The following is a 14,437-nucleotide window of genomic DNA, read 5'->3' as shown; positions in this document are numbered from 1 at the left end:
CAAGGGGCACCAACATAGTTGTATCTTTGATCTTAATAGAGATAATGGTGTTGTGGTAACTTGCCCAAAAACTAAAACAACAAACATAATAATATTTTTCTTGATATCACTAGAAAAAAATGCCTTTAAAAATACATTTGCCATAACTCCATTAGTATCACCAGCAAAGCAGCTTCATTATTATCCCATTAAAGAAGAAGAGAATTGTGCGCTGCATTTCGACATTTCATAATTTGCCGCGTCACAAATGTTAATTCTCCATCATGAACGCCAGTTTACAAGACCGACCGCTTCCGGCTTGTTCCTTGCTTCCGATCATGTGTGTTTGTACTCTGGACTTTTGTGTGATGATACGAAAATCTGACAAAAGACCGTTGTCCGCCGAAAATGTACTAGGCTGCCAGCCAACATTTGTTGGCTGGCAGGCTAGTAAACTGACATGCTAGTAAATTTTCGGCGGACAACGGTCTGTTGTCAGATTTTCTGATGGTCCGTCACAGAAAAGTTGAAAGTACAAAAACGCATGCTCGGAATCAATGCTCACCAAACACAAAATTAGCAGAAGGGGCCCAAAGGGTGGCACTCAAGAGCTGAAATTCCTCGTAGTATGTCACTACATTCGTGTTTGTTGGCCAACAATTGTGTACCGTTAGCATGCAAGACAAGATCCAGGCACACGCTCTTTTGACAAAATCAGACGCTCGGTTGGCCAACAATCTGATCGTGTGTACCAGGCTTTAGGCTGACCATACATTTTACAATTCTCTTGTACAATTTTCATTTAGATTTACCAAAACCATATACTATGAGGTCAAACCTAAACACTTTCAATTTGCATGCAATCAGGCAGGCCCCTGCACTACATAGCTGAAGGTAAATCTAAAAGAAGTTGAACAAGAAAATTGTATAATGTATGGTCAGCTTTAGTCTGTAGGGTTCGATATGAAGTTGGTCCACCCTTTGCAGGAATCTTCTGGGAAGGTTGTCCACAAGGTTTAGGAGTTTGTGTATGGGAACGTTTGACCATTTTTTCAGAAGTACATTTGGGAGGTCGGGTACTGATGTGGACGAGAAGGCCTGGCTCACAGTCTCAGCTCTAAGTCATCCCAAAGGTGTTACTGGGTTGAGGTCAGGAATCTGTGCAGGCCAGTCAAGTTCCTCCAGCCCAAATTCACTCATCCATTTCTTTATGGACTTTGATTTGTGCACTGGTGCCAGTCATGTTGGAACAGGAAGGGGCCATCCCAAAACTGTTCCCACAAAGTTGGGAGCATGAAATTGTCCAAAATGTCTTGGTATGCTGACGCCTTAAGAGTTCACTTAGTTCACTGGAACTAATGGGCCAAACCCAACCCCTGAAAACAACCCCAAACCATAAACCCCCTCCACCAAATGATTTGGACCAGTGCACATAGCAAGATCCATAAAGACATGGATGAGCGAGTTTGGGGTGGAGGAACTTGACTGGCCTGCAAAGAACACCTTTAGGATGAATTAGAGTGGAGACTGTGAGCCAGGCCTTCTCGTTCACATCAGCGCCTGACCTCACAAATGCGCTTCTGGAAGAATGGTCAAACATTCCCATAGACACACTCCTAAACCTTGTGGACATCCTTCCCAGAAGAGTTGAAGCTGTTATAGCTTCAATGGGTGGGCCAACTCAATATTGAACATAAAACATTTTTTGGACAGTATATATTTGTGTGGTGTAGGACATGGGCCCCATGCTCCAGAGGTCGTTAATTTGAACAAAACGCGTTGCGTTCAGTCTGTGTCTGCGAGGTACCATGCAAGCCAATCCTGTATACTGGTCGATCAACTTCTAGGATGTCTTGGATCAATTAATGCTTGTTTTATACCGGCTTTCTGTAAGTGTTTAAACACTGATTTCTTTTAATAAACTGTTAAGCAGTTTTACACTATGTGGCTGTTTTATCTTTCCTTCATGGGCCCTACTATGGAGTAAACTTTACCATCAGCCATGACAGTACCACCACCTGCAATATAATAGAGGAAGCTGATTGGATCTTCTATACTTGCATATCACGCCTGTCTAGACTAATATTTGGGGTCTAGACCTCTGGTAAGGAGGCATTTTATATCAATATCGGTGGAGGTGCACTTGGGTGATAAAAACGCACATCAATTATACTCATTGTTACTGGATGTTCATCAAGGAATTAATCTGCACTATTTAGAACAGCACCGGTTGTTCACACTTTATGGACACTTGTTTATTCAATATCTATGTTTAGCGTGGCAACATTTTTTATTGTTTCAACTCAATATCGAACCCTACCGAGTAAGACTGGGATGCCATTAAAGTTCATGTGCGTGTAAAGGCAGGTGTCCCAATACTTTTGGTAATATAGTGTAGATTATGTAGTGTATAGTGATGGAGTATGTGTATAGATATAGTAGAATGAGATTGATAGGAGAGAGAGCAGGGGCGGACTGACAACTCATGGGGCCCCCGGGCAATAGGAGATTATGGGGCCCCCCGGCAATAGGGGATTTTGAGGTCCCCCAGCAATAGATTATGGGGCCACACAGTATACACACACACACATACATACAGTACACTCACACAGACACTCAATATACACACACAGTATACACACACAGAATACACATACACACACTGAAAAGGTACTGGAGAGGCGGGGCAGCTATAATCTTAAAAAAACACAGATTTTTACATACTGTCCCTGGCTTTATTGAGGCTGGCAACCCTGATGGGGCCCCTTTGTGGCATAAGGCCCTCGGGCAGTGCCCGAGTGCACGAATGGTCAATCCGCCCCTGAGAGAGAGATAGTATAGAGAGAGAGTGCAAGAGATAGATACACCAATAGAAAGAGATAGATAGATAGATAGATAGATAGATAGATAGATAGATAGATAGATAGATAGATAGATAGATAGATAGATAGATAGATAGATAGATAGATAGATAGACAGATACTTTTCCCTTTTGCTTCCTATCAGCCATATGGACATTCCCTATCACACACATTCAGTGTAGTATCCTGTGAAGACAATCCATGGTTAGGAGGATTGAGGTCCCATACGCAGAGCGTGGATGTCTGGGATAAGTGAATCTCCAGCAGGTGCATTGTGTAGGGATTCATGAGATTCTTGGAGCTCAGTGCCATGTACACACACACATGTGGCACACTCCTCTGGATTGCTGGGTATGCAGCCAGCACAAGTGTGTCTCACACTCCCAGCCCCAAAAATAGCGGTGTGAGACACACAAGCACACTCCGCATATCAACACACAGAGCCAGCTGTGATCACAATACAGCTCAGAGCCTCAGCTAAGTGTTAACGAGCTTTGAAGCTAAATTGGTCAGCAATCCCAGGCACGGAGGGGGTCATCCTCAAAGCACAACGTTAATCTACTAGGGGTTATTGTCTAGTCCTTGGGTGACCAACGTCTCTTGTGTCTCTACTTCACTCCCTCAAATATGCAACACTTGTATTTTATTTTTTTTAACCCCCATCTCCTCTTAACTGGCCATGTATGGAGATAGCATATCATCCAGGCTTCCTGCAATGATTGTATGGAACATGAACAGTCTCTTCAGATGTAGTGGAAAAATCAATGGCGGCCACATTTAAACAAGACCATGACATGTCCCTAACAAAACAAGTAGTAATAACTTTAAATAAACAACCAAAGACGTTTGACATTGGAGACATTTCATTTGTTTTAAAATGACGAGATTTGCAAAATGACCACACACTTTAAAATCTGATTCATTTTCTGTAAACTCTTCTTTTAAATTAGCAACACCTATGTCTAAATTAAATGGTCTACCAACAGTTGACAGCCAGCACTTATTAGGGAATGTCCACAAATCCTCCTTCCTCAGGGCTTATATATATTGTGATAGATGGTTAATAATGGGTTTAAAATCTACATAAATCTACATAAATCTACTAGATTCTCTAGTGACTAATCTGGATCAAGTATGCTTATCAAAGGGTTACAGTTTTTGTGTCCTGGTTCCAGAGCATTACTTTGTAAAGTGTGGAAGCAGGAGGATGAACATTATAACCGGGGATCAAGTGTTTTCCAGAAAGAACTTGCAGAACCTCCAGCCCCATAACTGAAGGTCCATACCTCCATGAAGAAGGATGGCGATGTTGCCCTAGTATTAGAGCTGCAGAATTCTGGCTAAAATGAGAAACACAATTTTTTTGCTTAGAATAAAGATCACGATTCTCAAAAAAAAAAAAAAATCTCCATAAGTTGTAGTTAGAAACTCACTTGGTGGTAGTGCAGAATTTGGCATTACTGTACATACAATAAAGACAGTATTTGTACAAGAAGGATATATTAAAGTGGTTGTAAACCCTCACGTACACCCAGTAAAGTGTCTGGCCTCAGGTGATACACAGCAATGAAACAAATCCTTCTACATAAGTTGTACCTGTTTATCTACAGCCATCTTTCCCCTACATCCATTCAAAGTCCAGAACTTACACAGGATTTCTCAGCTCTGAAAAGCAAAGGGCTGAGAGCTGAAGTTACATTTGTGAGGAGAGCTCTGAGAGCTGATTGGAGGAAAGAGACCCCCCCCCCCCCCCTTCACACAGCACACAGGAACAAACCTGAGGCTGTCAATCAGCTGGAAGTCCCTCCCCTGTCACCATTTTTCTGTTGGTGTCAGGAAAACTCATCAGAAGTGACCCATGCTGATATCAGGGGAATGAAGCAGCAGACGTTTAGTGCTCTGGATTGAGACAAGTACACACTATAGAAGCATATGGTTTGTTCATATTTAATGTCTGAGGTTTACACCCACTTTAACGTGCATCTAGTTTTGATGCCAAATATTCCTTAGCTGCCCTCTATATGGGGTCCATCAAACCCTACAAGCAATGCTTCTGTATTTCAGTTATATGGGAGTTTTGTGTTATATGGGAGCAAACCCTAATGTGTTTGAAGGTTTACCAAGTAATGGGGGATCTTAGAAAGGTCTGATTATTTTCCAACAAGCTACCACCTGCTTTAATTTAGTTAATTTGCCTCTGGCTTTGATGCCAAATATTCCTTATCTGCCCTGTATACGGGGCCCAACAAACCCTACATGCATGGTTTTCTCTGCATTTGAGTTATATGAAAGAATAACCCAAAGTGTTTGAAGGTTGATCAGTCATAGGGGATCTTATAAGGGTCTGATTATTTTAATAACAAGCTACCATCCCCTTTGATTTCAACCATAATTCATTTCGTACCCCTAAATCCTGGCATTATACCAATCTTGTCATGTCTGTCATGTTATGTCATGCAAGTGATTGAAGGCTGATCAAGTCATAGAGGAATCTTATAGGGGTCTGAGTATCTTATAAGGGTCTGATTACTTCCTAACAAGATACCACCCCCTTTGATTTCGACCAGAATTAATTTTGTACCCCTAAATCCTGGCATTATGCCAATCTTTTCCTGAGTGTCAATGTCATGTCACACAAGAGTTTAAAGGTTGATCAAGTAATGGGGGATCTTATAAAGGTCTGAGTATTTTCTAATAAGCTACCACCCTCTTTGAATTCAACCAGAATTCATTTTGTACCCCTAAATCCCGGCATTATGCCAATGTTGTTCTCGTTGTTTTGTCATGACATAGAAGTGTTTGAAGGCTGATCAAGTCATGGGGGATCTTGTGAGGGTCTGATTATTATTGTCTAACAAGCTACCACCCCCTTTGATTTATACCAGAATTAGTTTTGTACCACTAAATCCTGGCATTATGCCAATATCGCCCTGTTTGTCATGTCATACATGTCTACCCTCTACTGACTCTTCATACCATGAGGGCACAAGGGTATCTCCAGTCTGGAACTTATTGCAACTTCCACAACAGTTATGCACCTTTCTATAATTCAAGACTGGAATGCTTACAGCACAAGCTCTTAGACAAAGTATATATATATATATATATATATATATATATATATACACACATGCACGCACATCTTTTCCATCCTCAACAGCAGTAAGGGTAAAATGTAAAATGACAAATATAGTTTAAGTACAGGCAGACTATAGATTCTATAGGTTCCGTTCATTGAAAACATTTTATATCAATCATACATCATGAAATTATTCAACATCATTGTCTCTACAAAACATTCTAGAGTTAAAAGAATTTATGTAGAGTCGCAAAATCCATTAGTAGTAAACCCGAGCAGAACATATTAATATACAGTTAAAAAGACTGCTGGGCATTCCATAATATCCCAACAGGGCTGACGATATCACTGGACATTCTATATTCATCACTGTGTGACCTAGTCATTGGACACTATATAGAAACCCAATGTTGTCCAGGAATACTTTGTTAATACAGTATATATTACTGAACATTTTATATAAACTCAGCAGCTCTAATGCTGTCCTGACAGTCCACGGTCATGGCTTTGCTGGACAGTATACAGAAGCCAGCTAACCTACACTGATGCTCTCCTGCTATTCTACAGTATAGACAAGACAGCACTGGATATTACACAGAAAATAGTCCTTTCCAATGCTACCTTGGTAATCAGTAGGGTTCTGAATACTACATAGAGATTCAGAGGGTCTGATCTATGACTTATATACTTGGCATTATACAGAAACCCAGCTCTAAATAGTCTTGTCCTGGTAATCTGCAATACTACTTTACATTTATACATAAGCAAAAGCTGTTTGATTCTGCCTCGAAAATAGAGGGCAGCTTTGGACATCACATCTGTCCTGGTGACCTGTAATCTAAAGACTCCATTACATTTAAATGAACTCCAAGCTGATTCTACTTTGATAACGGAAAGACAGGTGCATTTTTTACATCAAATGCAGCAATGCCCTGTCCTGGCAATCTTAAATCAGAACCAAAACAATTCGATTCTACCATGACTTCAGAAAGATGGGTCTATCTCTGCACATAAGACCCAGCAATGTACCTGTTGTGTCTTAAGAATTTGCAATCTAAATAGTTCTTTACATTTAAAGGAAGCCAAAGCTGATTCTATCTTGATAACAGGACAGGTGCATGTTTGGACATCACATTCAGTAATGCACCTGTCCTGTCCTGGCATTCTACAAACAGATCTCAAAACAGTTTGGTTCTACCTTGACATGAGAAAGACAGGTCCATCCCTGGACATAAGACCCAGCAATGTACCTCTTGTGTCCTGACAATACGCAATCTAAACATTTCTTTACATTTGAAGGAACCCATTCCATAACAGTTTAATTCTATCTTGACTACAGACATAGGTCCATCTTTGGATATCGCACAAAGCAATTGTCCTGGAAATTAGCTGTTAGAACCCAAAACAGTCAAATACTACCTTTAAATCAGATAACCAGGTGCGTGTTTGGACATCACAACCCAACAGTGTACCTGTCCTGTCCTGGCAATCTGCCATCTAAACCTGAAACAATTTACTTCTAACTTCATACTACAAAGAAGGGTGTATCTCTGGACATCACAACCCAACATTGTACCTGTCCTGTCCTTGTAGTCTTCAAAGAAATCCAAAAATAGTTTATTTAATTCTACCTTTATAATACAAAGATGGGTATGCTTTTGGACATCACAACCCAACATTGTACCTGTCCTGCCCTGGCAATCTAAGATTAAATCCAAAAATTGTTTAATTCTACCTTGATAGTACAAAGATGGGTATGCTTTTAGACATCACAACCTAACACTGAACCTGTTCTCAGGTACGTCTTTAGACATCACAACCCAAGACTGTACCTCTCCTGCCCTGGCAATCTACGATTAAATCCAAAAATTGTTAAATTCTACCTTGATAGTACAAAGATGGGTATGCTTTTGGACATTACAACCTAACACTGAACTTGTCCTCAGGGGCGTTTTTGGACATCACAACCTAACACTGTACCTGTCCTCAGGTGCATTTTTGGACATCACAACCCAACACTATACCTCTCCTTTCCTGGCATTCTGCATTTCAAACCCAAAACAGTTGAATTCTACTTTGAAAACAGAAAGCCAGGTATGTCTTTATACACTGACAACCCAACACTGCACCTGTCCTGGCAATCCACAACCTGAACCCAAAACAGTTTAATTCTACCTTAACAACATAAGGATCCCTCTTTGGGCATCAAAGACAGCAATGAACTCGTCCTGTCCTGGCAATCTGCAATCAGGATACTTCTAGACATTTTTGACAGCCCCCAAAACTGATTGTACCATGATAACAAGCAGGCAAGGTGCATTGGTGGACCCAGCACTGTACCTGTCCTGTTAAGTCAGATCAATGGGCAGCCAACACTTTCTTCTACTGTCCTCATCAGTAGAAAAAAAAAAAAAAAAGTGTGACAGTTGAAACGTTAACCGCTATATCTACAGTTAGTAAGTTAATGGATGCAGCCATTGCTAAGCTGGAGCAGAGACAGGTTCTACTCAGAAGGCATTTGAAAAAGACCAGTAAAGTTTACATTACCTGCAGATACGTCTCCTCTTGCCGTACGTAAGAGCTGGAGGAGTACCAGGATGAGCTGACAGAGAGACCCATGCATTGTCACCTGCGGAGAGTATCCACCAAAGTGAGGGGGGTTAACATCCTATAGACATGCCTGCAAAGGTGAGGGCAACGGCAGCTAGGCAAGGGAGAAGAGCTGGCATAGGCTGCAGTTTACTTGTTAGCTACACCGCCGCTGTTGCTCAGATGCCGTGCTTGCAACTGAAGTGGCTTTAACTGATCGAGGAAGGATTGAAAGAGAGCGAGAGAGAGAACAGTTTAAAGATTTCCCCGGAGCCCTAATGCCTGCCTTCCTCTCCTCCCTCCCCTCCCTGCCAGCAGCCGCCAGCTGCACTGCAACGCAGCCTGCAAGGGTTAAATCATCAGCCCAAATCTTCAACATTGCATGTTCTAGTCATATAGGGAGGATATTAAATGCAGCAACAGGAGCAGCATTATAGAATCATGACGTCCAGGAAGGCTCCCTACATGGGGGGGGGGGGGGGTGATTGGAGAAGTTGCGTTGGGCTGGATAAAAGAAGGACTTGTTTTTTTTTAGAAGCCTTTATACTGCAACACAATGATATTTTAGGGATGACTGCCCCCTGCAACAAGTGAACAATAGCACTGGGGGGGGGGGGGGGGGGTCGGAAAGTCCTATAACAAGTATTTTGGATTATTTTTGGTCAATGTAACTCTTTGAACATTAACAGCTTGTTCACATCTCTGAGCTATGGCCATGCTAAAACGCACCTGCTCAACGCATCAAAAGCGCATGGAGAATAATCCCCTTTAAATGCTATTTAACTGTTCATATCTGTGCGCTGCATTTTTATACACTTTTTAAAAAATCTCGCATCTTTAGGCAAGTTTCACGTCGCTGCACTGTAGTTTATTTTCCGTGGGTTTTGCACGTTTTAACCGCAGTCCCATCGATTTTCTATTAGGTTGTGCGGTTTTGGCGCACTTTCTGAAAGCGCGCTAAAAGTCTTGCATGCTGTCTCTTTGGTGCGCTTTCAGAAAAGGCGCCAAAAACGTGCGACCTAATACTTCATAATGCTGCGCTGCGGTTTGGTTTAGCCGCCATTTTTGCGCGTTTTAGCTGCAGTATCATAGATTTTCTATTAGGTCGCGCATTTTTTGGCGCACTTTCTGAAAGCGCACTAAAAGTCCTGCATGTTTTATCTTCGGTGCGCTTTCAGAAAACGCGGCAATAACGTGCGACCTAATACTTCGTACTGCTGTGCTGCGGTTTGATTTAGCCACCGTTTTTGCGAGTTTTAGCTGCAGTCCCACAGATTTTCTATTAGGTTGTGTGTTTTTGGCGCACTTTCTGAAAGCGCACTAAAAGTCCTGCATGTTGTCTCTTTGGTGCCCTTTCAGAAAACGCAGCAAAAACGTGCGACCTGATACTTTGTACTGCTGCGCTGCAGCTTGGTTTAGCCGCTGTTATAAAGAGTTTTAGCTGCAGTATCATAGATTTTCTCTTAGGTCGCACATTTTTAGCGCACTTTCTGAAAGCGCACTAAAAGTCCTGCATGTTGTCTCTTTGGTGCACTTTCAGAAAACGCGGCAAAAACGTGCGACCTGATACTTTGTACTGCTGCGCTGCGGTTTGGTTTAGCCACCGTTTTTGTGAGTTTTAGCTGCAGTATCATGGATTTTCTATTAGGTCGCGCATTTTTGGTGCGCTTTCTGAAAACACGGCAAAAAAGTGTGACCTAATACTTCATACTGCTGTGCTGCAGTTTGGTTTAGCCGCCGTTTTCGCAAGTTTTATCTGCAGTCCCATAGGTTTTCTTTTAGGTTGTGCGTTTTAGGCGCACTTTCTGAAAGTGCACTAAAAGTCCTGTATGTTGTATCTTTGGTGCGTTTTCAGAAAATGCACCAAAAATATGCGACCTGATACTTCATACTGCTGCGTTGCGGCTTGGTTTAGCCGCCGTTTTCGCAAGTTTTAGCTGCAGTCCCATAGATTTTCTATTAGGTTGTGTGGTTTGGCGCACTTTCTGAAAGTGTACTAAAAGTCCTGCATGTTGTATCTTTAGTGCGCTTTCAGAAAATGTAGCAAAAATGTGCGACCGGGGAGTTCACACTGCTGCGCTGTGGTTTGTTTTATCTAAGGTTTGCGCGCATTTTAGCTGCAGTCTCATAGATTTTCTATTAGGTCGCGCGTTTTTGGCGCACTTTCTGAAAGCGTAGTCCAGCATGCTGTATCAATGGTGCTGTATATATTCGGAATGTATAATGCGCTAATATTAACCTCCCAACATAACACGGTGTAATCTCCTAATGGTTAATCAGTGAATCATGTGCAAAATAATCAAATGGAGCCTATTATAAATAACATCCTTCACCATAACAAAATCCTATAACTAAATATCAATGTGATAATAAATTATTGAACACAATAAAATAATAACTTTACTTTATTGTATCAATGGTGCGCTTTCAGAAAACGCACCAAAAACGTGGCACAGCTGAAGCCATGGGTAAAATGTGCGAAAACTACAGCCAAACCTCAGCGCAACAGTGTGAAACCGGTCTATTGGGTTCACATCAGTGTGATGTTGCTTTCCGCTTTTGCTTTTAATGCGATTTTACACGTGGTTTTAGATACACAGCCATTAAACTCTATTAGAATGGGCGTTTTATGGAAGTGCATCAAAGTGGCCACATTGCAGGACTTTGATGCGCTCTCATAGAGTTTAATAGCAGCGCACTGAAAAAAAACGTGTGTAAAACGCACATAAATATGGTGACGCGGAAAACCAAACCGCACTGATGTGAACGGCGTGTTTTGTGACAAATGCACCTTCCATTTTAGTCAATGGTAGCGAATCAAAAAACGCACCAAAAACTCAACATGCATTTTTATTAGTGAGTGTTTTTGAGTCATATGACCATTTAGCCAGGTGTCTAAGGGAGGAAAACACATGCAAGACATTTTATGCGTTGTGTTGAATTTAGTGCAACACATTAAAAAGCAATAAAAACGTGATACCTGTTTTAAAATATAAAAAGTATATTGTGTCATACATTGACATACCTCCCAACTTTTTGAGATGGGAATGAGGGACACCTATCAGCAAAAGTATGCAGGCATAGGACACACCCCTTGCCACGCCCCCTAAAGGAGAATTGTACAAAAAAACAAGATTGGTTAAACCCACAAGTGCTTTTTTTTACCACTACTATTCTTTTATATTGGCTTTTGGAATTTACAAATGCAGAAATTTAGGAATCAGATGAAAGGTTTAGTTCTGGGAAACACTTTTTGATAGATAAAAAGTGCATTTTATATACTATATAACTATATAGATCAGACCAAAATGAGGGACAAATGAGGAAGAATGAGGGACAGAGGGACATTGCTCCAAATCAGGGACAATTGGGAGCTATGCATTGCACAGATGTGAACGGGCCCTAAAGCGTATCTTAACCCAATGTATTGAAGCTTATCTTCCCTTAGATATGGGGGCTGCATTCGTTTTCTTTTTTCTTTTCACCCGGTGATCCTGCCAGAAGCACACTTCCTGTCCTAGAGTGACAACCATTGTCACTCTAGGAAGGGAACATGCTAGGACTATATAACACCTTCCTCCCACCACGACATAGGAGGAGGTATTTTGTTGTCAACAGGGATAGCTGGGAACAATGCCAACTGATAACTGTCCGCTGAGGAGGAGAGCACAGGAAGTTATCAGCTCACAAGGTTTCTGGCTGGATGAGCAGATACTTTTTTTCTGCACTTGTTGAACAGATATCATAAAATTCTTTCAATGGTATGTTAACCGTTTGCCAACCAGCCACCGTCATACTGAGGCAGGTTGGCGCGGCTGCGCGAATCACCGTAGATGTACGTCAGCCGCTTTAAGAGCGATAGGGGGCGTGCTGGAGCCGATGCTCATGGCCGGCAGCCGCGATGTCCGCCGGCCACCCGCGATCACTCCACAGAGAGCCAGAACAGGGATCCGTGTATATAAATAAACAGATCCCCGTTCTGATGTGGGAGAAGAGAGAGATCCACTGTTCCTAGTGATCAAGAAAAGCGATCTCCCTCCTTCTCCAGTCACTACACTCCCTTCACAGTTAGAAACACCTCCCTAGGGAACACTTAACCCCTTGATCGCCCCCTAATGTTATCCCCTTCTTTGCCAGTGACATTTACACAATAATCAGTGGCTATTTTTAGCTCTGATCGCTGTATAAATGTCACTGGTCCCAAAAAAGTGTCAAAAGTGTCCAATCTGTCCGCCGCAATGTCACAGTCCTGCTAAAAATCACAGATCGCCACCATTACTAGTAAAAAATAAGTTAATAATAAAAATGCCATAAATCTATTCCCTATTTTGTAGACGCAATAACTTTTGCGCAAACTAATCAATATACGATTATTGTGATTTTTTTTACCAAAAATATGTAGAAGAATACATATCGACCTAAACTGATGAAGAAATTTGTTTTTAAAATTTTATTTTGAATATTTATTATAGCAAAAAGTAAAACATATTGTTTTATTATTTTTTTTTTTCAAAATTGTCGCTCTTTTTTTGTTTATAGCGCAAAAAAGAAAAATCGCAGAGGTGATCAAATACCACCAAAAATAAGCTCTATTTGTGGTAAAAAATATGGACATAAATTTGGTTTGGGTGCAACGTCGCACAAACACGCAATTGTCAGTTAAAGTGATGCAGTGCTGTATCGCAAAAAAATTGCCTGGTCATTAAGTAGTTAACCCTTTTATTGCCACCAATGTATTTCATACGTCAGCAGCAGCAGCAGCAGGGGGTTTTACATACACTCTCGACTGTTGTGGGTTTAATGCATGTAAATTCAACAGGCTGACTATTGGCTGTCAAGTGAAAGCAATTGGGCAGCTTCTAGTCCCCTGATATCTCACCCGCCCTCCATTGAAACCAGAGCCACAGAGGCAGCTGAACCTGGAAGTGATGTAATATACATCTCTTCTGGGTTCTTACTAGAAAGTGGAGATCTGTGATCCGTGTCTCCCACCATGGAAATCCTGGGCCCGCAGGTGGACACTCGTTCATTGATCTCCCTTTCTAGTAATACCCAGAAGCAATATATATTACATCACTTCCGTGTTCAGCTGTCACTTTTCCGCTGCCTCTGTGGATCCACACTCCATTGGCCTTAACGGAGGGCAGGTGAGACATCAGGGGTCTAATAGACCTCTGACGTGGAAGCTGCCCAATTGCTTTTACCTGACAACCAACAATAGGCATTAGCTTCAGTGGAAGGCAGGTGAGTCATCAGGGGTCAAATAGACTCTTGATATCTCAATAAAGAAGGTCCATAAAGACATGGATGAGCGAGTTTGTTGTGGAGGAATTTGACTGGCCTGCACAGAGTCCTGACCTCAACCCGATAGAACACCTTTGGGATGAATAAGAGCGGTGACTGCAAGCCAGACCTTCTCATCCAACATCAGTGCCTGACTTCACAAATGTGCTTCTGAAAGAATGGTCAGACATTCCCATAGACACACTCCTAAACCTTGTGGACAGCCTTCCCAGAAGAGTTGAAGCTGTTATAGCTGCAAAGGGTGAGCCAACTCAATATTGAACCCTACGGACTAAGACTGGCCATACACTATACGAAAAATCGGCCGAAAATTGGTCATTTAGACCGTTCATTCGTTTTTTTGGCCAGTTAATGAGCACAAAATCAATAATCGTTGTGACGTTTTTGAGCTTAAAAACTAAGGACAGGGTTGGAAATTTTATGCCGAACGAACAATAAATTGAAAGGTTAATGTGTTTCCCGTCCGAACTGTCTGCACTAAGTATATGCAAAAAAACAAACAAAAAAAATATTTATTTATGTCCACTGAACGATTTAAAGGTCATTACATGATGGCACGATCGTTTGCGGTCACGGCTGAACGTTCGTTTTTCAAAAATGGGTTCGGCCGATTTTTCGTATAGTG

At 41.6% G+C, this 14,437-nt stretch overlaps 1 protein-coding gene and 1 long non-coding RNA gene across 14 annotated transcripts in view; one reads left to right on the top strand and one right to left on the bottom strand.

Annotated features, from left to right (window-relative positions):
• Window positions 1-8,756, bottom strand: part of PTPRT (protein tyrosine phosphatase receptor type T) — a 645,628-nt gene extending 636,872 nt beyond the window's left edge. For 6 of the 13 annotated variants that reach the window (XM_073606480.1, XM_073606482.1, XM_073606483.1 and 3 more), the window contains exon 1: window positions 8,467-8,755. In XM_073606480.1, the coding sequence (XP_073462581.1) occupies window positions 8,467-8,542 (76 nt within the window). In that variant the 5' untranslated portion in view covers window positions 8,543-8,755. Of the gene's footprint in view, window positions 1-8,466 lie in introns of all 13 variants that reach the window. The other 7 variants (XM_073606476.1, XM_073606478.1, XM_073606484.1 and 4 more) reach the window with 2 other exon arrangements.
• Window positions 1-14,437, top strand: part of LOC141113420 (uncharacterized) — a 223,444-nt gene that overhangs the window by 99,238 nt on the left and 109,769 nt on the right. The window lies entirely within an intron of this gene.

The sequence above is a fragment of the Aquarana catesbeiana genome, linkage group LG12 (assembly GCF_042186555.1).
Source record: "Aquarana catesbeiana isolate 2022-GZ linkage group LG12, ASM4218655v1, whole genome shotgun sequence".
Lineage (NCBI taxonomy): Eukaryota > Metazoa > Chordata > Amphibia > Anura > Ranidae > Aquarana > Aquarana catesbeiana.
This window is presented reverse-complemented; position numbering and strand designations above follow the sequence as displayed.